The 23,474-nt window shown below is 49.7% G+C and overlaps 1 protein-coding gene across 1 annotated transcript in view; it reads left to right on the top strand.

The window, feature by feature from the left end:
• The window catches only part of KLHDC1 (kelch domain containing 1), a 1,365,548-nt gene that overhangs the window by 857,714 nt on the left and 484,360 nt on the right, over positions 1 to 23,474 (top strand). Inside the window, exon 9 of the mRNA XM_085627012.1 lies at positions 12,066 to 12,178. Within this exon, the coding sequence (XP_085483138.1) occupies positions 12,066 to 12,178 (113 nt within the window). The remainder of the gene's footprint in view (positions 1 to 12,065; positions 12,179 to 23,474) is intronic.

Genomic DNA, 23,474 nt, shown 5'->3' with positions numbered 1-23,474 from the left:
TGGGATGGGATGTCTGTCAGGGTACACTTACTCAATACCAAGAATCCAATGGGAACAATGAATTTTATTTCTCTCACCGCCTGCACCCATGACCACTTACAATGAATGTGTCAGAGATGGAAATTGGTAAAGGGGACAGAGATGAGAGAGAAAACAGAGATTCTGGAGTCTTGCTCTGTGACTTATTACTTCTGCTGGTCAAGGATGTCTGGAGGAGGCAGTGAATATTTAAGGGCAACAATATCATTAGTAACTTAAAATGAAGGTTCTGACTGACTTTAGCTGTAATAGTGAATTGGTATACCTTATCAATATCTCTGTATAACCAACTCTGTATTCTTTCATGAGAAACTTCTAATTTCTGAAACGAAGAATACAAAAAAGAGTACCTTGAACATATGTTATAAACATGTTCCATACACTTTGGCGGGATGATGTAAGGCTTGCCAGTCATCTAAATTTGAGATAGTTATGTCAAGGGGAGGTGAATGAGTTTATTAAAAGATAAGGAGCCTGAAAAGCAACATATCAGACTCTTATCTACATGAATCTGCTAAAGTCCTTTTGAAATGTTCTTGGCTTTTCACCTTGCGAGCACCATAGGTTTGAGTTGACCCATGCACTTCTCACAAGGAGCAATCCAGTGTCAGGTAAGCCACTTTTTAAAAGAGCTAGGTCAAAGATGCCATCAAAACATCATTGTTCCTCTCATTGATGATACAGTTTGAAATCAAGAGGCTTTCTTGTTGTGGCATTCTGCTGCATCACTTAGACTTCATTTGGGTATACTTGATGAAGCCGGTCAGAGTAAAGAAATCAGAGCATTTTGTATTCATGCATATTTTGACTTTATTGAATCTCTGAATAAATTCATTTCAAATACATGGATCTCACTGTTTTTCTGTAATCAGCAAGGTTTCCTGTTTGCTTAATTCTGAGTGTTATTATTAACGTTTAGGCAAAAGTAAGTTAATAGGCGATCTCAATCCAATCGGTACTGGAAGGGAAGATGAATTTGCAATTTTTTTTAACACACTAAATATGAAATGTCATCTCTTATATCAGTGAAGCATTTATGTTTGAAACAAAACTGGCATTAGTAACTTTTTTGTAGAATTAACAAAGCGTGTAATGCAGAGTCACTTTATGAACAGATCTGGGATATGGTTCTACTGAAGAATCTAAATGTCCATGTGCTTTCTGTTCTGTGCCTCTTCTGAATATGAAAGAAAATAGCAAGTTCATACTTACCAAGATTCCCTGCAGAAAAACAAACCAAGGTTAAATGTAAGAGGGGGGTGTAGGAAGCTGGCTTTATATATACTATACCAAAGTGAGGTATAGTGTGCACAGAGTCCAGTGGAACCCCAAAGGTAGGCAGAGGTAAAGTAGATAGCACCTTACTCTTTATTTGTGGTAGTGTGGTTGAGCAGTAAGGCTTTATCAGAGGGTAGTGTTAAGCATATGTTGTACACACTCAATCAGCAAATGATATCACACACTCAAAGACTGAACTTCAGGCCAATTGGTTTTGTATAAAAATATTCTTTTAGTTATTTTATTTTCTAGAACCAAGCATGCCTGGCACAGGTAAGCAATACATACTTTACAGTAGTAATGCAGTTTGTAAACAGTTTGAATTGCAATTGTATATGCACTTTGATTTGATTACACTAGAGCTACTAGTAATGCAATGCTTTTGAAATACTGTACATATACTTTGTATTGGCTTTTTAGTAGAATGTCAAGTAGATTACCTTACAGATTACTTTTCTTACACAGTGCAGTATACCTGGATACTGCACTGGGACATTTCCTATAAACAGGTATGTAAAAGCGTTTTTGTTATTTAGTTACAGTTTTAACAGGTTTCTTAGATTTTCCAACTCCACACTTTAGAAAGTTTTCAGAGAAAAACAGTCAATGTTATCCTATGGAGGAAAATAGGCTTATCAGTTCAAAGGTAAGTATTCGGTTGTGCGAGTTGGTATTCTGGAGGTAGGCTCAGGGGTCTCCAGGGTCAAGGATGCACTCTTGTTACACCCTCAGCGGCATAAGGACGGCCGGGTACAGAATGCTGAGGCCCAATGTTATCCAATGGTGGATAAGGGGCCTCTGGTTGGTGGCTGCGTACGAGCAGGCCACAAGGTTGTGGGAGCAAAGCTCCTGGACTTCAGCTCAGGGCAAATGGGGGTTCAAGCAGCACATAAGGTGCACCCTCAGCGGTTCAGGGGCGGCCGGGTGCAGAGTGCTGTTTTGGCATTGGGTGTCCTGTAGCTTTCAATGGGGAGTCTCCCGTTTGCAAACACACTGCAGGCTCGGGGAGGAAGGTCTTCTGGGTGCGACCACCAATTGCAGAGGTAAATCTGATAGAGACATCTAGCCACAGATTCCTTAACTTAGAATATCTCCAGGTGTCAGACTGGATCCGGAAATTTTTTTGCAGCAGCACCTCTGCGCGCCGGGGGGACAGCGCCACACGACCCCGCCCTTACGTCGTCCACGTACGTGACATCAGCGAGGTCATATAAGTCCCTCCCGGCGCGCTGCCGACAGTTTCCTTCTTTTCCGCGTGCAACGCGGATCCGGAGAGAGTGGTTCCTCTGGCCTGTTTTCAGGCCTCCTTGTCGACGCTTTGCATCAGGAACAGTGTGCGATGCCTTCGGGCTTTAAAACTTGTAATTCTTGTTCGCGACGGACGTCCGCGACGGACCCACATCTTATTTGTATGTGGTGTCTGGGCTAGCACCATAACTCCACGGATTGCGAAGCCTGCCAACACCTGAAGCCGAAATCTCGGCGGGAGCGTCGTATGAAGCTTCTCTTGGTACGGCTGTCCCGGTCGGAGACGTCTTGCCCCCCTCCCCCGGCCTCTTCATCAACGGCAGGTCCCTCTACTGTCCGGTGCCGCCATTGTTCGGTCTCCGGGGTCCGGGGCCGTCGTTTGCCACTTGGTAAGTCGAGGCGCTTGTCGCCGAGGTCTTCGACCTCCCCTTCTTCTGTTGTCAGGGGCACTGATTCCCGGAACATTCCGGACATGCGCTCCCAACAGTCCCCCCCCCCATCCTCTATCCGCCCTTTCCAGGTGTGGGGGCGACTCGGGACCAAATGGAGGCATATGCCGCGGATCTGCAGGCCTCCCTTGGGTCCTCTCCTGTTCCTGGGGAGTCCTCAGGGCCTCCGCTTCTTGTGGGATCTCCGACGGACTCGGCGGGTTCGCCCCTGGCGCCAATTGAGCTTTTGCCCCCCTGGAACGTCAGAGATGGGTTGCCATTAGGGCGCGGCCCGGTTGGGTCCCCCTATACGGTCCACGTGGAGTCGTTAGGGCGCGGTCCACCTGGGTCCCCCTCTATGACCCATGGCACCTCTGCCGCGCCACATAGGCCTGTTGGGCTCCCTGTGGCGCCGCAGGTGGTTGCCGGTGCTCATAGCCCTGCCTTGACCACACCCCGGGCAGGCGGTCGCCTGTCCGGAGCCAGGGTCGGCGCTGTCCTGGTGCCGGTGGCCTCCCCGGCTCCGCCTCTGCTTCTTTCTCCGGAGTCGGAGCCTGTCATGGATGAGGTGGAGTCAGCGCCGCGCCTTCTCCTTCTTCGGAAGGGGAGCTTGTCATTGTTTCGGCGCCGGACGGCGCTGAATTATGGACTCTTTTCTAGAGGCCTCTGGAGAGAGTTTGCCGCCGCCCTCCTGCCCGGCGTCACCGGGGTATTGTTGCCAGTGCCACCCTTGGAATTTGTGGAGCATCCTCAGGAGCTCCCAGATCCGGCAGGCCCTTTGCCTCCCCAGGAACCACATCAGGATCCTCATTCTTCAATGGGGCTCCCTTCAGTGGGGCATTGGTCGCACCCTCAGTGTCTTGGGAGGGTCAGCTTATAACCCTCCCCCACTGATGAGTTGTTGTCCCATTGCGCAGTGTTAAAACAAGCCAAAAGATTGGATGCAGACGGATTGTTAATGCTTGAGACACATATAATGGGGAACCGAACCCCGTCTGGCACGATACGGATTAAACCAAATATACCATTCTGGATTCACCCAGGGATCTTGGGGCACAGCTATCTTAATCCACCGCAGGATCCATTTTATATGCATCCAGACCTGGCTTGACCCAGGGGGTCGGTATACCATAGCAGCAGGTACATTATATGGGGAGCCCTTGGTTTTGGGCAGGTTCTATGCCGCGATGCGGGTGGGAGGGGGAGATCGGGCCCGCCGTCAGCTCCTCTTCTTGCAACAACAAATTACTCACAAATGAAGCGCAGCAGGCGTGGCAGGCGACCCAACACAGAATATTCCAATGGGGTGACAAATCGAGCAAGACCTTGCATCGCTTATGTCAAGCTACACAATCACAGACCCCTACACCGGTACTGCGGGCTGCTGTTGATACTCCCTGCGTTAACCCCCAAGCGGTGGCTCAAGCATTTGCCGTGTACTTCACTGACTTGTACTGGAAAAGGGAAACTATATCTTCATACCTAATTAGAGAATTCCTACGAAGTATACCGCCCAAGTCTCAAATATTGTACGCAACTAAATGGATGCCCCTATTACGATAGAAGAGCTCTCCGCCGCTCTCCATGCTATGTGCCCAGGTCGGGCCCCTGGTCCAAATGGATTCCCGAGTGAAGTTCTTAGTGGGTGCATCTCCCAGACGTGCTCCCACCTGCTGAGGGCCCTACAAGAAATCCTCGAACAAGGAATTCTCCCGCTTGATTGGCGTCATGACGAGATTGTGGTCTTTCCAAAACCAGGGCGTCCCCCTGACGACCCATCTTCATATTGCCCCATCTCCCTTCTAAACCTAGAAGCCAAACGTCTGGGCAAAATCCTTGCAAACTGCCTCCTGCCAAACATATCGGAACTCGACCAGTCCGGCTTTATGCCACAACGGTCTACACGCCGCAATATCCGGCTGGTACACAAGGCCCTTGCCATGTTACCAAGGCTTGAACGTCCCGCTGCAGTTCTACTTGCAGACATCGATAAAGCATTCAATTCTCTAAATTGGAATTATTTATGTCTCTTATTACAAGCGTAAAACTCTGGCCCGAAATTCCTAGCATACGTCCACCTCCTACTGATCTTTCTGCCTCTGGTGCTTTATTGGCTCCATTCCCCATCGGCAGGGGCACGCGACAGGGGTGTCCACTATCTTCGCTCCTTTTTGCACTCGCTATAGAACCGTTAGCAATATGGGTGTGGCGAGACCCCTTAGTCCAAGGTTTTAATTGGTCCCAAGAGGTGTCAGACAAGATTGCATTGTACGCAGATGACGTCCTGTTTTTTCTCTCAGACCTTTGGTTGTCTGGCCCGCGGATATTGCAGATCCTTAGAGTTTTCGGAGATACGTCGGACCTCCACACGAATCCGGCCAAATACATATTATTACCGGTCTGCATGCAGGGATGGGACACATGTGCTTTGCAGTTGGCACTCGCATCTGGCGGTTTTCAATACCTGGGTGTTTTCATATCACCAGACCAATCAATGTCATGGATGCACAACATATTACATGCCTATTGGAACATTGTCATTCTTAGATTGCCCTGCTAGCATCCTAGACTATACGTCATGCCGAAGGGAAGTGGGTGGGGGAAGGGAGGGTGGGAAATGGGTTGTAGTTAACTGTCATGGTTTTGATTTTGTTCTTGCTTTCTTTGGACGTTTGAGCTTTGGAAATCCGTTTTTGCCACTGCCCTTTGCTACACTCTCCCTTCGACCTTTGCTCGCTTGTGTGGGCTTATCCGATGTAACAAAGAACTGCTTAAAGGACACTCGGCGAGCGATTCTAATTGCATTAGTATGTTACGGTTGCGCCCTTCTGTAAGGGGCATGGAGCACTGGGGACAAGGCATGTGGGCCGAAGCTCATGTTTGAATTAAGTTTGTATTGTGTATGATGAAAATCAATAAACATATATTTTTTTTTTAAATGGATGCACAACATAAACCCCCTCAGACCCAAGATTAAAGACGAGGTGCAGGCTTGGTCCCCACTTTCCCCTATCCCTCTACGGTAGGTCTGCCATCTTCAAAATGGTGTCGCTGCCGAAGATTATATACCGTTTATAGAATTACCCCTATGGCATTCCCCAATCGTGGTTCACACACATAAACGCAATCCTCACCAGCTTCCTATGGGAAGGCGGGGCTACATGAGTCACGCTGCGAACATGCACGCAATCCACCTATTGTGGCGGGATTGCAGACGCTGATATATTTGCTTACTACTCCGCTTCCCACCTTCTCAACATCAACGATTGGTGGTATAATTCCCAAACAGATCCTGCTTTCGTGGTAGAGGCCCTGCAATTACCAGTCGCAGCCGCTTAAATCAATTACCCCCTGCCACCAAGGTAGTGATTCAGTTATGGAGACGAGCGGTCGGGCAGGTGCGATGGGAGGGGCGGTTAACACAAACAACCCCACTATGGCCATTGTCTTACTTACGACAAGTGGGGATTTTATCCGGATTTCGCACATGGGATATTATTGGTATCTCCACATTAGGTGATGTAATGAAGGGAACAGTCCTTAAATCCTTCCAGCAAATGCAGGAGGAATTTCACCTTCACCGTGACCAGTTCTACAAATATTTGAAAATAAGGCACGCCCTAACCCCATACATACCAACACTTTCAGACCTCCCAGAATTCCATCCACTGGAAGGGCGACTATTAATGGGAGATATAGGAAAACACAAGATTAGGCAAATATATGAAACCATTGTAACACACAACAATAGAACAATAGATTCACTTCGACAAAAATGGGAAAGTGATATGCCAAATCTATCCAACAATGATTGGATGGAGGCAATTGTGAGTCCTCGTGGGGCCGCTATAGCGTCTCGCTACTTCCTAATCCAGTTCAAATTCCTCCATCAAGCCTATTTCACCAGAGACCGCCTTTGGCGCATGGGTGCAGTCTCGCCGCCAGTGTGTCTCAGGTGTAACCGGGTACTTTCCTACATACTGTATGGAGCAGCAGCATCCTCCAACCTATCTGGTACAAAATTGTGACTTGACTTGCAGAAGTACTAGCCTGGCATATCCCGGCCGATCGCAAATTAGTACTACTCCACAGCACAGATGAAATAGGCGGTAATAGATACAAACAACATCTTCTATTCCTAGGGTTCACGCTTGCCAAGCGAGATATTGCACAACATTAGAAGAGTACCACTCTACCATCCTTGGGAAGGTGGAAAAAGACCCTAGACAGGTTCATGGGCATGGAGTTGGCAGGGTTCCAGGAGCAAAGTTGCCCACAGAAGCATAAGAAAATATGGCAACGATGGGCAAATTATAGAGGTATAGACCTGCCGGTGGTGGAATCACCAGAATCTCTAACAATCTGAACATCTCTCTATGCACTAAACAGAACTATTCAGTTAGACAAATGTGTAAACGGCCTGGCGGGGCGGGGGGGGGGGGGAGGGGGGTGCTGGATCTGTGCTGGTATTGTCATGGTTTATTGTTCAATTGCTTTTTCTTCCATTTGGATTATACTATACCTATTTAGTCCAGAATAACATTTGCCTTGTAATCTCATTCATGTATGGTCCCCTTGGGCCGCTATTGTACCAAATACGAAAATTGAATAAAATGAGTTAAAAAAAAAATACCTATGCAGTCACTCCCCTGATATAGTTCTCCTGCAGGAGACACACCTGAAGGGCAACAAATATTTAGCACTAAATAGGTTTGGGTACACGCTCTTAACCCATGCAGTATTCACAACAGGTTCTTGGGGGGCAGTCCTTGTTAAGAACACACCAGCTTTTCTGCCAGGGCGCACATGGCATGACCCAGCCAGGAGATTCATGGTGATCACAGGCACGTGATAGGGCCGCAATTTTAACATCTGCTCTATCTACATCCCACCGAGACTACATGCAGAGACCTTTCCTGACCTAAGTACCCTCCTACTAGATATGCCACAGGGCACCCTAATACTGGGAGGGGACATGATTGCACAATGTCAGTTGAGCAAGATAGGGAAACGGTGTCCTCCCAGGGGATAGGAACGCAACTACTGCATGCCTTTGTAGAAGCAATGGGATTAACAGATCTGTGGAGAGCACATAACCTTAATCTTAGGCAGTGCACATACACATCGGCAGCCCACGCACTGGTTCCTGATTAGATTATATTTTTACATAGGCCATGTACGCAGGACAAATCCGAGGGGCGCAGCATAGGGTGAGGGGCATATCAGATCACTCTCCAGTTGAGGTAACTCTACAGGGCCCCATCCGGGACTACACTCTACCACCACGGGTGGATCCATGGCACTTCAAAGATCGTGAGTTCTAGGATAGATTCCGGGAACAAATGCAATAATACATTGATGAAAATGCGGGGTCAGTGGAATCCCACATTACTCTGTGGGAGTCATACAAAACAGTGGCAAGGGGATACACCCAGGCGGTGGCTGGTGGAAAGAAAAAGGAGAGACACTCCCACTGTGATAAGTTAGAGAATTAAATGACCAGGAGATGCAAATGGGGAAGTGGGTGGGGGGGGAGACCCGATGTTAAAACACAGACTGCGACTGAAGCAGGGAGAGCTCAGGGATTTGGAGAAGGAATCGGCCCGCGCCCACGCGATAGCCAAGCAAAGACGCATATATGATCTCGGCGACAAAGCTAATGATAGCATGGCTGAAGATGAGAGACAAGGGCCAAAACTGGGTCCTAGAGCTTTGCAATTCAGGCGACCAACCCCCCAAGGAAGACGAGAGCGGAAATAGCAGGAGCCTTTGCAGCCTATTATGAGGAAATATACCTATCAGTCTCTGGCAGGGCAGGAGAGGACAGCGCAGAGCTGCTCAATGACATCTCCCTTCCGATGCTGTCAGGGGAAAATAGGGAGGTAATTGACCAAAACCTGACGACGGAAGAAGTTATAAGGGCTATTCGAGATCTACAATCTGGGAAAGCATCAGGGCCACTGGCCTGCCCGCAAGACTATATAAATGTGTGGCATGGGGGTGGCCCAGCCAATGCTTAATATGCTTGAGGCTGCGCGAGATGAGGGACGGCTGCCGCAGGACTCGCGGATGGCACCCATAGTTGTCATTTCAAAGAAAGGAAGGCCCCTGATCTATGCAGTTGTTACAGGCCAATCTCACTGCTTAATTTTGGAGTGAAGGTACTGTCAAAAGTGTTTTCCATCCAATTGGGCCCAGTGGTGTCGACCATAGTACATCCTGATAAGTCAGGCTTCATGCCACACAGAAGCACCAGGCTGAATCACGCCGCCTATATGGCGTGATGTGGGCGATGGCGGCCCGACCAAATGAGGCTACAGCGCTGCTGTCGCTTGACGCGTTGATGGCATTCAACAGTATTGAATGGCCATACATTTTTGCAGTCCTCTCTATGCTGGGATTCGGACCAAAATTCTGTAAGTGGGTCCAACTTCTTTACTGTGAACCAACGGCAAGAGTTCGAGTAAATGGGACAGTCTCCAGATTATTCAGTTTATACAGGGGTACAAAACAGAGCTGTCCACTCTTCCCCTGCTCTTCATGCTGGCACTGAAGCCGCTTGCAGCCTGGGTCCATGGGGACCCGCACAAACAAGGTATAGATGTAGGGGGCAGCTGGGAAGAGCGCATTTCCCTATAGCCGGACGACATTCTGCTATATGCACAAAGACCTTGCCAGACTTTCCACAGGCTTATTCATATACTGCATATTTTTGGCAGCTACTCGGGCTGCCAAATAAATTGGGACAAGTCCCTGGAGTTCTCCCTGGCGGTGGGACACCAGCCCTCACGTCTGCCTGCTCGGCTCTGGTCCACCTGGAGGAGTTCAAATACCTTGGTATCTGGATCATTAGATCAGAAGGAGACTCCATGGCTCGAACAATACATGCCCAGTTAGAGAGGCTACAGGAGGACATAGTCCACTGGCGTCGCCTCCCTTATAGGTAGGATGGTTTTGGTTAAAATTTTGGCCCTCCCCGTGTACTATACTTGCTTCAAAACACCCTGTGCCAAATACCAGAAACAACTTTCTGGGCACTTTAGGTGGAACAGCGCACCCTGGTGTGGGGGGGGGGGGGAGGCAGCCCGCGAATAGTGCTTTGAAAACTGCAGCGGGAAGTGTATGTGGGCAGCCTGGCAGTCCCAGATATTAGATATTATTACCTAGCATCCCAGCTTGTGAGTGTCAACAACTGGGTATATTCAGCACAAAATGACCCAGCAGAGTAGATCGCTTTGCTATAGGGAGCCAAGGTTACCAGGGCACTCTATACAGGCAAAACCAAGACAGGTTACTGCTGACGCACATTCGGACGGTGATCCAGGACGGGCGTAAGACCACGAAAATATTGGGGTGGGAAAACAAATTGACAGAACAAACCCCGCTATGGGATAGTGACCTTCTTGGAGAGGTCGGGCAATTAAAGGGTTTCCGTAAATGGAACCTTATCAGGCTAGAGCGACTGGGCGATGTCTGGCGCAGCGGGCCGTGATTACGTTTGAAAAACTACAGGCACAATATGAAATGTCAGACGGAGAAAGATTCCGATATCTACAATTGCGACATGCTTTACGATGCAATATTTTGGAGGGAGAGAAAATACCTGAGTATTCCCCCCCCCACTTTGAAGACAGGCTCCTACTAGAACTGATGAGCGATAAAGCGGTCTCATTAACATACCGTAAGATTAGGAACAAGTCCCCTGATGTATTGGGTGATCTGAAGTGGGCATGAGGCGGATGTGGGGTTACTGGAGGACGACGATTGGGGAGAAGCACTACAATGCCTGAGGAAAATTGCCATACGAGCACGATTTTGATTAATACAACTGCGCATCCTGCATAGATCATACACCCCCAGGACACTCCAGTACCACATGGGCCGATGTGACTCCGAAGGGTGCGCCAGGGGATGTGGAGAAGCAGGCCCCTTCTTCCATATTCTCTGGGCCTGCTCTAAAATACAGGAAAATTGGATACAGATAGCCCGAGTGCTGATGGCAGTGGTGGGATCCAGAGTACCAGCAGAGGCAAGATGGCTTATACTGAGTGTAAAAAAGGAGATGTGCTGGCCAAAATACACCCCAATATGGCTCACACTGGTGGCTGGGGTGGCCAAGAGAAACATAGCACGGGAATGGAGGGAGTCAACCATACCAACGACTGAAGAATGGGCAAAAGATGTGGACTGGTGTCAACAAACCGAAAAGTCTGTGCACCAAAGTAGGGGCTGCCTCAAAAAGGGATAAAAGATATGGACTGCATGGATCAAGTATAGGACTGCATCATGACAATGGGAGGTTGGGTGGACTGGGAGGGGGGAAGGGAGATGCTGGGACGGGGAAGCTGTGTGGTCAATGTAAAACCCCCAGCTCCCTCTTCTTATAAGCTGTGAATTTGATGACACTATTGTTAGATCTCATTACTCGTTGCCTAATGCTCCTCTTTGTACATGAATGTAATATGGAAATGTACCAGAAGCAATGGTTTAGTAAAAAGAACGTTTAAAAAAAAATGTAAGAGAAGGGACAAATGTCTTTCAGTGATCAGGATTATTTTATTATGTCTTTGTCTGATTAACAGCACACTGTCATCGGGGGCTGGCCTTTGACTTTAACTGTTGAAGTCAGTTATGTATAGTTACTGAGCAGAGCTAACAGGCAAAGCTGTTTATGCAAGGATTACAAATATTATCTAGACGATTATGGATTTTTGAAAAGAAGAACTTTACATTCTTGCCAAAAAGGCATGAGATGAGCAGAAGTTGTACTTTGGAAGGTGATCCTGGCCCTGGGATTTTAAAAAATAAGTCATTCTAAAATAACTTGTTCAGACTTGTAAAGGAATACAATGTTTACAGTTACTTTGCCAGTACTTGCCTAAAGATGCCAGAACATTTGTTGATAGGTAATATGTTTTTATCATGAGAATGAGTAATGGTGTATCGTATATAGATCAGAGTTTTAAAGCATATACCTGGTTTGACTTGTGCATGCATTGTCAGACAACTACTATTTTCAGTGTGTGAAATAAAAAATGTGTTTTGTTCTTCGATTTTTATGCTTTTTCTTAGACTAGAGGTCAAGGGAGAGAAACCAAAAGGTCGATCCTGGCATACTTTAACTCCCATAGCAGATAATCAACTATTCTTATTTGGTGGACTAAGTCCTGCAAGTGTGCCTCTAAGTAAGTCATCAATTTTCATTTTCTTTACTGATATCACAAAATGTTTCAATGCACCAACCCATGAGCCCCAATTAGAAGACAGATAAGCCATCTAAATGTGTAACTCAACTAAAGTCCATCATGCAAAGTGCATCTCCAGTGCAGCAACCTTGTTAAACTTGGGTTTCTCTGCACAGTCATCCCCAAACATTTTTCCCTTCACCCCTCCTGTTTACTGAATTTAGTTTTTGTTAGCAGTGGGACTCTAGCACTGTTTAGCAGTGGTAAAAAGTGCATAAAGTGCTTGTGTTCTCTCTTAAAAACATGGTACAATTGGCTTACACCTGATTGGCACATTTCATGTACTTATAGATCCGTTGTATATGGTACTGTATGTACTAGGGTCCTGTGAATGGAATGCTAAAAATGGGCCAGATGGGGGGGGCCACACCGCCCCCCTTCCTTGGCAAAGTCCCGGGGGATGGGGTCCCCGGGACGAAACTAAATGAATGAAAGTGGACTTTTTTTTTTATTTGCAAAACTTTGGAGTCGCAACCCTATGACAGGTGCTCAGCGCGGCCGCCTAGTGTACATGCTATGGGTGCGCGGTTTTAAAAGACGCGACTCCAAGCACAAATAATTAAGAATTTTTTTATTGAAAGCTTGGTTATATGTTGGGTTATTGGGTGGCTCTAAAAAGAGCCCTTGTTTTAATTGGGAGATTGTTGTAGCTACATGGATGCAGAGCTTCAGATTGTTGAGAAACACTCTGTTCCCTTCATCAGTGAAGTGTACTCCATCACTTCTGAAGATGTCATCCATATGGAAAAGTAGATTGTTGTTATACATGGAGCCTATCCTATGGTCTCTGAGGTAAGCGGAAACAGCTTTATTGACATTTTATCTAGCTTTCTCAATCTGTGGACTTAATTGATTGGACTATTTCCATTTCTGTCTTTGGCATTTTTTAGAGTATACAAAGACAGTTTGGGGGTAAAGCAACATCAATCGTGCAAAGGTGTCCTTCATGAGCATTTCCAGACCTACCCCAGACAATGTGCCTAGGGCATTGCCACCACAGTGCACAATCATGAAGTCAGGGGTTGGAGATGCAAGAAGGTTTTAACCAAAGGCATCAAAAGGGTGCATTTTACTTTTTTTAAAAGCATTTCTCTTATTGGTTAGTAAAAAATGTTTGAAAGGTACAATAGAAAGTATAAGCTCATATTTTGCCAAGTCAATGACACCTGCTGTTTGTATTTGCAACATTGTGTGGTGAACTTGAAAATATGGTGAACTTTTGACCTGTGAGTTCAGTTGAATGTTCCATGAACTGTTACTATGGAAACTGGCATGAAGCAGAATGGGAGAAAGGTTAAAAGTTAACTGTGCTTTTAAAATGTGAAATTGTAATTTATAAATGTCATATTTTTTTTCAATGATTTTTCCCAAGTTGTCTTTAGAAGTGGTGTTTAATTAAAAAATAGTGTTGAATTTATTTGATATATCTTTTTGAACTCCTGTATAAATTCGCGACTCCATCGTGGTGGTGCGTGATGGAGTCGTGACTTCTAACAGTTTGGGCACCTTTAGAAGTCAGTTCCTATGGTTTATTATGTGTAACAAATAGAAATGTGTTTTACAATTTTGAAAAATCTGGGAAGCAATGTGATTTGTTACTTATGTGTCTTTGTGTGGAGAAAGAGAGGGAAACTTTGCCATTACTGGTTTTACCTTGCTGAGTCTGGTGCATTATATTGATTGTGTGTAAACGAAAATCCTGTCCAAGTTTGTGAGATTTTAAATTAAACACATTTGCAAGGTGAGTTATAAAGTTGTGAGGTTTATTTAAAATCTTTTAACATTATTCAAAAACTGTTTTGTTTCATTGTACAGTGTTGTTTAAAATTGTCCGTACAGTAATATGTGTATTTTCTTTTTATAACCAATTTTATTGATTTTATGAGAGACCAGCAAAAAATAACAACTCCAGCTGCGTTTACAGTTATGAATACACGGCAAAGACGAGAGCACATTACCCCAGCGTACAGAATCCAACAAATCTGAGGAAGACATCTTCATACCCACCCAACTCCCCAGTTGCATGCGAAAAAAGATCAATCCTCCACCACCCCAAACCATTTGCCCCACATTCTACAAAACTTCTTCGGGCATCCCCTGGTTGCATTCAGGGGTCGTTTTTGCGCAGCGCACCAGTCCACCCCCCTGCGCCAGCGCAACTTGGTGGGAGTAGATGAGTTCAGCCAGTTGGCCGCAATGTCTCTTTTGGCCACCGTCAGTGCTGTGTTGAGAAACAATTTTTCAGCCCTGGTACTGTCCAACACATCGGTGATGCCCAGGAGCACAGTCATCGGGTAAAGAGGGACCTCCCAGCCCAGAACCTCCGTAAGCTCCCCTGTTACTGATTCCCAATAGCGCATAATTGCGGAGCAACGCCATACCATATGATAAAAGTCAGCTTGTGGGTGGGCGCAGCGGGGACAGGAAGCGTTGGGCCGGAGCCCAGCATGGTGGAGAAGCAGTGGTGTGAGATAAGCAGTGTGTAGATAGTATATTTGAACTAAACAAAGCCTTGCTGAGACTCTGACTTGAGAGCCATCAATGCGTCTCCAGTTTGCGTCATCTAGGAACCCAACAAACCCTCCCACCTGTCTCTAAGTTGAGATAAGGAGTTGGGGGTGTTGTTTGTGAGGGAGCGGTAGATATGGGAGATCCCCCCTTCCCCAAATTACCGGTCCTGACCTGAGCCTCAGGCGGGCTGTACTCTGGCAAGGAGGTACCCTCTAAAATATGAGATTGGAGGGCATGGCGTAGCTGCAGATAGCGAAAGAACTGGGAAGAGTGGAGGGACTATGGGGTCTGCAGGTCCTGAAAGGTGCATATGTGGGTCCCACTCCAGACAACCCCCAGTAATGATATTCCAATGAGAACCCATGCTCTAAATCCTGAGAGGTTAACGACCTCCCGGAGCCTTGTACCACACCACAAGGGAGTATATTGGGTCAGTTTATCCGACCAGGGTATGTGACGCAGAGAGGCCCTCCAGGCCAGGAGCACTCCGCGCGTGACCTCAGGGAGAGTCTGAGAAATGGTGTTTCCGTACATCATCCCCTGAATGGCGAACAAACCCAGGGTGTGTAACTCCAGGCGATATGCCGGGTCAGACCTGCCTCCGTTAAACGAATCGTGTACGGTGAGGAGCTGAGTCGCTAAATAATAAAGGTATAGGCTTGTCATGCCAAGACCGCTATCAAAGGGGGGGATCCGGCATTGAGCGAGGGCCATCCTGGGCCTCCGACCTCCCCACAAGAACTTGGTGGTCAAGCTGTCTATCTCACGGAACCACGATCTTGAGAAGGAGAGGTGCGTATTCTGGAGTATGTAAAGGAACCTGGGCAAAACCATCATTTTAAATAAAGCTAGTCTGCCCATAGGGTTTAGTGGCAGTGTTTGCCATTTGAGGAGATCGGCGCGGACCCGTTTCACTAACGGGGTAACATTGAGCGACCAGGAGAGGTCGGGGAGGAGGGCTGCCCAGATCCCTAGGTACTTGAAGGACTATCGCCGAAGAGGTATCGACGACTGCCAATCAAAGCACTCCCGCGAGAGGTGAAGGGGGACCAGGACAGATTTGGCCGAATTCAATCGAAGGCCGGAAATGCGTTCGAAGAGACTCAGGGCCCGGACCGAGCAGGATCTGCTAAGAATAGCAGAACGACATCGGTGTAGAGCGCGATCTTGTCCTCCTCAAAACCGGGCCATCTCCACCCCGTGAGAAGCTGATCAAATCGAACAAGACATTCGAAGGGCTCCATTGCCAATGCGAAGAAGAGTGGCAAAAGGGGGCATCCCTGCCTCGTGCCCCTCCTGATCGAAAAGGGATGTGACAGAGCTCCATTGACTTGAACTTGGGCCCGTGGCTTACAATAGTGCGTCTTGACCAGGTTACGGAAGGGGCTCCCAAAACCTTTTTCCGTCAACACTTCCTCCAGGTATCGCCAGTCCACCGAATCGAATGCCTTCTCGAAGTCCACGAGAAGAAGAGATAAGTAGGGGGTCAGCTGGTCTCGATTCGCTAGAGCAAGGTAGAGGCGCCAGAGGCAGTGTCTGGTTCCTCGAAAAGGCATAAAACCGCATTGGTCAGGATGGACTAGTTTGGTCAGGTATGGTCGTATGCGTTTGGCTAGAACCAAGGCGAATATTTTAAGCTCTGAATTAATGAGGGAGATGGGACAGTAGTCAGAGTAACCGTTCGTGGGAGGCTGAGACTTAGGGATCACCACGATAGTGGCCAAGTCCGTGTCAGGACGGAAGGAGCCGCAATCTGCCGCTTCTCGCTACATCTCCAGAAGATGGTGAACCAGAATATCCCGATAGGACGCATAGAACTCCTGGGGGAGGCCATCTGGCCCGCGTGTCTTACCCGCAGCCATGCGTGATATGGCTTCATGAACCTCCTCCGGGGTGACCGGAAGGTCCAGCGCCTCTGCCTCAGACTCACTAAGGTGCGGGAGAGGGAATCGTTCCCACTGGAGAAGCTCTGACAGCGAGAGAGTGGGAATCTGTGCAGAGTAGAGAGTGGCGTAATAAGTGGCGAAGCATTGGGCCACCACTGCAGGGGCACGGTGGATCGCTCCATTCTCGTCGGACACCTCAGGGAGGATGAAGTTGGCCATAGGGTAGGTCGCCAGACAATGAAGGAGCTTCCTATTTTTATCTCCCCACCCGTACACTCGCGCCACAGAAGACCTCCATAGCAGCTTGGCAGCCTCCAGGGAGGTCTGTCTAATCTCGGCCCTCAGAAACGCCAGCCTCCTGTCCTGGGCTTCGGTTCTCTCTTCCGGAGGTTGAGTCTCCAGCTGGACAGCCTGGGTCTCCAGGAGAGTGAGTCGGGAGTCTTGCGCTGCACGTTTAAGCTTGAGTTGGCCCTTGGCAAAGCCTCGAATGGTGGCTTTACCAGCCTCCCATAGAGTACTAGGCGAGGACACCGGCCCTGATTAGTGGAGAAATAAAGGCGAAGCTCGGATCCCACCTGCTCCCTGAATTCTTTGTCTTGGAGGAACCAGGCGTTAAGCCACCAGACCGGGCGTGACGATTCAGGGAGGTCGCTGACCTGCATCGCCACTGGGGAGTGATCCGAAAGACCTCTGGAAAGGATGGTGATAGCCTGGACCGCTCGGGAGTCCAGGGCCGGCATAATCTAGTCTTGTGTGCGTGTGATGAGATGCCGAGGTATGGGTATATAGTCGAGCTGTCGGATGCCAGAGTCTCCAAGCATCCCCGAAGCCTAGATTGGCAGCCCAGGTCAACAGGAGGCCAGACTGGGCAATCCTGGAGGAGGAAGTGGGACGTGGCCGTGTCAAGGCTAGGGTCCATGACCGCATTGAAATCCCCTCCGATGATGGTCATCCCCATGGGCAAGGCAGCAACCAGTGAGGCAAGTCGCTTAAGTGTAGCGGGGGGGAGTAGACAGCAGGCAAATTGAGAGGCCAATCCCCAAGGGTCCCTTCCAGGATGACAAATCAGCCCTGTGTGTCATAGGTTACCCTGCGTGCCACAAGAGGAAGGACAGGATGCGCCAGAATAGTCACTCCCCTCGATCCCCGAGTAAAGCCGGAGTGCCAGACTCCGCCATAACCATATCGCGCAAAGAAGAGGCAGTCGTTGCCTACCAGGTGGGTCTCTTGGAGCAGGAGTATATCTATAGTGTGGCGTTGGGCATAACGCAGGACTGCTGCGCGCTTGACCTTATCCAGCATACCATTAACATTCCAGGATATACATGCAGCGGGACCGTCCCAGTATAATTGTCAGCCAGGGGGAAAGCGGAATAGAGGCCGGACAACCGGCAAGGGTGGTAGGTACCGCCGGAGTAAGGCTGTAGCGTGGGGTAGTGGGTGTAAGTCCCTAGTGTGGGTTGGGGCGTGCTCGTCTCGATGCTGGAGAGCAATGCTGGCGCAATGAACTGAAGAAGCAAACAATACAAACCAGGACAACGGTCCCCCCCTCCCTAACCCAGCCCCCTCCCCCTCCCTATACTTCAGGAACAGAAGCATCTGTCGCCCTAACAGTGGAGAACTAAGAGAGAACCAAACAAAAACGCTTGGGAACAGGGAATCATGGAGGACCCCTCCTCATAGTAGGATGTTTGTGGCTGTGTCCATCAAGAGATAGAGTTAGTAACAAGGCAGAGTGCAGCCCCCGGGTACGGAGCCGGTTGCAGCCGGAAGGCAAAAGTGAACTCTAGCGGGACCTGTAAGAAGTTTCGGGCTATGGGAGAGGTCTGTGTCCTCTAGGTCCAACGGTGATGGGCGAGGCGCTCCCATGGTTGGAGCGACCCGAAGAACCAGACCGTTGCCTGGCAGGAGGAGCTCCGGCAACAGCAGCAGGCATCGGCAACCGTGAAGCACCCACCAGTGAGTCCAAACGGGCGCGCCTCTGCCCCCTCCGCTTATGGGAGCGGTTGCGCTGCAGTTGAGGAGCAGGAATGTCTCGGCGGGCACCACCAGCGCTGTGTGTGGGAGGCGAATTCGGGGCGTTGAGCCGTAGAGGGCTTTCCTCTTTCGCCCATGTCCATGCCTCTTCAGGGGTGTCGGAGAAGAGGGTTTTGTCCTGATGCAATACTTGCAGGCGGGACGGGAAGAGGAGTCTGTATGATATGATGAGAGAGCGCAATTTCTGCTTGACGTCCCCAAAGGAGCGGCATTGGCCCTGGACCTCACCAGTGTAATCAGGGAAGATCATGATCGTCTGGCGTTCACATCTAAGATGTTGCTGCTTACGAGCTTCGGCCAGTACAGAGTCTCTGTCCCTAAAGTTGAGGACCCGTAGTATGATCGACCGATCACATGCCCCCCTCCCGGCGGTGGAAGGGGGGCATGTGAGAGGTGCGTTCACTCGATCACGAACCATGGAGAGAGGGCAACCAGCGCTCCACGAAATCCGCCATCCAGCTCTGCTCCGCCCCCTCCGGAAAGCCCACCAGACGAAGGTTGTTGCGACGGGACCTGTTTTTGGCATCTTCGGCCCGCCGATGGAGCTCCTGGGTGTTACGAAGATCTTGCCGGATTAGAGTCACATCAACCCGGACTTCCGCAATTTGACTTTCCACCGACGTTTACGAGGCGTGGATCGCCTGGAGGATGGTGGACAGGTCCGCAGGAGCGGGGTCATCTTTGTCTGCATTCCCGCCAGTCGCCCCAGAGTCCGTGGTAGTGAACCGGTCAATTTTGGTATGGGTAGCGGGAGTTTTTTGATGCTTTGTCTCTACCCATGGCTGCCGCCCAGCAGGGTAAAGGCTTGAACTCACTATTCGGGCGCTCAGGCAGGACAAAAGGGGGGTCTAGGCCTCTCCAACAGTAAGTCCACTCCCATCTGCAAACCAGAGCACCAGGCGTGCAGAGGCTGCAGAAGAGGGCCAGGAGCTATACTGGAACCGGGGCACCAGAGCCGGAGCGGGTAAAGAGAGTGCAGCCCTAGGGTGATAGGGTTGCGGGCGAGCCGGGGGATTTTGGAGGGAGGGGAAGCGATCCGGAGGACTCCTCACACCCTGCCACCCGACCCCCCAGAAGGACTGTGTTCACTCCTGGTCACCGGGTCCGCAGCGGCACTCAAGAGGGGAAGCTGCCTCACAGGTGTCACCGCTGCTCAAATCAGCAGCTGAGGCGCCCTCCGCCCACCGCCGGTGCACGGGGGGGGGGGTTCACCACATGGTCACTCCCAATCGTCTCGCTCCAGACCCCGATGAGGGACAGGCTTTCGGGTCACACGCTCAGACCGGGCACAGCACCGGGCCCATATGGACCAGTCCAGAACAAGGCGCGGGGTATTAAGTAGAGACGTGCTCCTCCAGGGTCGCCACTCTCTCCCCAATACCATCCACATCGCGGCGCACCTCCCGGAGGTCCGAAGCCAGCTGGGAGCGGAGGTTGGTGATATCCTCCTTGATGGTGTTGAACAGCTCCAGCATAAAGGCCTTGGTGACAGGCGCGTTATCATCAGTCTGCTTGGGAGGGGCACTGGCTCCAGGCGGCGTCGAAGGGGTAGCACCCCGCTGTGAACTGTCCTTACCGGTCTTGCCCCCCCGGGCTCTGTTGGACATCGTGCTCCGTTAGAAGATAGCTCGACGAACCGTGCCACCAGGCCACCCGACTCCACCACCGGTGCGGCCCCCACTGCGCGTCCCAACAAACGGGAAAGGCCGGTCTCCGTGCAGGTCCCTCTTCCCAGACCGTGTCAAGCGTGGGGAATGAGCAGAGACAGGCAAGCGCTCATCAGGTCGGAGGGGCCAGCCATGGAGCAGCGCACCCAGCTGCAGGACGACTTTACGCGCGTCTCCACTCTCCCAGACCTCCGCCGCTCTCTCCTCATCCGGGCCACACAACCAGCAGGCTAGGCAGTGGGGTTACACCTCCCCCAGACGGCCGTCAGTGGGAGCCCCCAAGGGGAACCGCACACAGGATGGGCCCCAACCTGAGCCCGCCGGACCCACACCGGAATCGCCTGGTTCCAGGGGGGAGCCCGCCACTTCACGGCTCCCCCGGCAGTACACGCAGGCTGAAGCAGGCCTCACCCAGCTCGTGGGCAAAGGAGCACTGCCCCCCGTGCGCCTTTACGTCGTGGCAGCCGGTCACTACTCCGCAGCCACCTCGACAATCCAGCCACGTCCCAGCGAGGTCCCGCCTGTAAGACTGCGGGCCCCCCGGCACCACCACGGGCGGAGCACGCTCCCAGCTCCCACGCCCAGGCCTCCACAAGTGTCCCCCAGCAGTGTCCGCCAGAGGCCGCAGCGCCTCCAAGAGTACAGTTGCTCACCGCCTCTCAGGTACGCGGAGGGGTCCGAACGCCTCCCTGCACGCCGCGTCGCCTGGGCGGCACGGCGATCCCGGCCTCCAGCTTCTCAGCGCTCCGGTCCGGGTACTCCCGCAGGACCGGCCCCTCCGTCAAAGCGTGGGCGTGGGCCAAAGCTCCCAGGCGACCACCGCCGAGTCCCCCAGCAGGTCAGGGGCGCGTGGGCCACAGCTACCGGACGTCCCCGCAAGGCCGCCTCCTCCGATGCACCGCTCCGCCCCCGATGGGAGCCCGGGCTCCACGGCTCCTGCCCGGTTCCTAAGATAGGCCCCGGCTTCTCCGTCAGCCACGCCACAGGCCGCAGGCAGGACGAGACAGCCAGCAGCACGAGAGGGGCTGCTGGAGACTCCAAACTCCGTCCGCTGCCTCAGGGGACTAAGCACCACACCAGGCAGGTCTCAGGGGCCCTCGGGAGGCCGCTATAACAATGCTATGGAGGACTGACGCAGGAGGGACCGAAGAAATCGTCCTAGTCCGTCGCCATCTTGACTCCGCCCCTTAGCCTTCTTTTTTAAGTCTGTTGAGAGGTATAGTTTAATGATGTTGCATATTTGTAGATAGACTGATGAAGATGTAGCTCAAAAGTAAACCACTACATATTACCCTTGCAGGCATGATGTACTTATCTACATAGATAGATAATACGTAATGACTCATCTATGTCTTCAAATTGTATTTATAGAGTTATCTGTATGCTTAGTGAACTATTGAGAGGCTGCCTGACCGATTACAGGACTGCAAAGGTAGTGACTGAGTGATTTTTAAACTACATGACTAATGATTGACTGATTCCATAGTCTCCAATCACCTAGTTAGTATGCTAGCACTCATGAAATCACTGCACCACTACCGAAGCACTTATGAAATCACCCAGGCACGACCCATGCACTCTCCCAATCACGCAAGCATTACCCATGTACTCCTACAAACACACATGCAGTACCCATGCAATTCTGCAATCACCCAGTCAATATCCAAGCACTCATGAAATCACTCCGCCACTACCCAAACACTTATGAAATCACAGAGGCACTAGCCATGCACTCTCCCAATCCCCCAAACAATACCCTTGTACTCCTGGAATAACCCAAGCATTACCCATGCACAGATGCAATCACATATGCAGTACTCATGGAATTCTCCAATCACCAAGTTAATATGCAAGCACTCCTGTAATTACTGAGCAACTACACAAGCTGTTGCATTTGTGTACTTACCTAGACAGTACTCAATGACTCATTGATCCCTTCAGGTGCTATTTATACACTTAACCATGCAGTCAATGTGTATGTATACACTCAGGGAATTAGCTAGCCACTATCTATCTTGTCCAGCTAAAATTCCAGTGACTACCCTTGCTCTCAATCACCCCGTCACTACCTACAGAGTTTTGGAATCGATCAGGCAGATGTAGTACATGTGTCAGTTTCTAGGTTTTCCTTTATTTGTTTATATATTTCTTTTACATATCATGATGATTTGGGAAGGTAGACCCATATGTATGTGTGCCCATGCACTACGCATGCACTGCTCCAATCACCCAGCTAGTACCATGTAGTTATCCAATCACTCCGCCAATACCTAAGCACTTATAAATTCACCATGCACTATCCTTGCAGTACTCTAATAATTCAGTCAGTACCCATGTACTCGTGCAATGACCCAGGCACTAACCATGCACTGCTACAATAACCTGTGCACTGCCCATGCAGTCCTCTAATCACCTAGACACTACTCATTCACACGTTCCATTACCCATGTAGTACCCATGCATCCAGCAGTCACCCTGTCACTGCCTATGCACTCCTCCAATCACCCAGCCTGTACCATGTACTTATCCAATTACTCCGCCAATACCCATGCAGTTATAAGTTCACCATGCATTTTCTATATTTCAGAAATATTGTTTATATATTTCTTTTATATATGATGTTGATTTTGGAAGGTAGACCCATATGTATGTGTGCTTTTAGCAATATGGGGACACTTATACTTGTAATAGTGTGCGGTTTTATATTTGGCTAGGCTTAACTGTCATGTACTTATAACAACACCCAAGTACTCGCCATGCAGTCTTACAATGGTTCAGGCACAACATATGCAGTGCTGTAATCACTCAGCCATTGCTCTTAGGCAGATGCAATCATTTAGGCACTATCTGTGCACTTATGCAATCACTGAGGTATAACATATGCAGTAATATAATCACCCAGGCACTACTGTTGCACTCCTGCAATCACAGAGGTACTATCTTTCTACTCTTGTAATCACTCAAACACTAGTTATGCTGTTATTAAATTTATCCTGTCACTACTTTTAGAGTGTTTTAGTTACAGTCAGGCTGTACCTCGGTAGTCTTGCAATTATCCAAGAAGTGCCCATGCACTTACAAAATCTCCCTGTCACTACCCATGCACTGCTCCAATCACCAAGCCAGTACCATGTA

The sequence above is a fragment of the Triturus cristatus genome, chromosome 9 (assembly GCF_964204655.1).
Source record: "Triturus cristatus chromosome 9, aTriCri1.1, whole genome shotgun sequence".
Lineage (NCBI taxonomy): Eukaryota > Metazoa > Chordata > Amphibia > Caudata > Salamandridae > Triturus > Triturus cristatus.
This window is presented reverse-complemented; position numbering and strand designations above follow the sequence as displayed.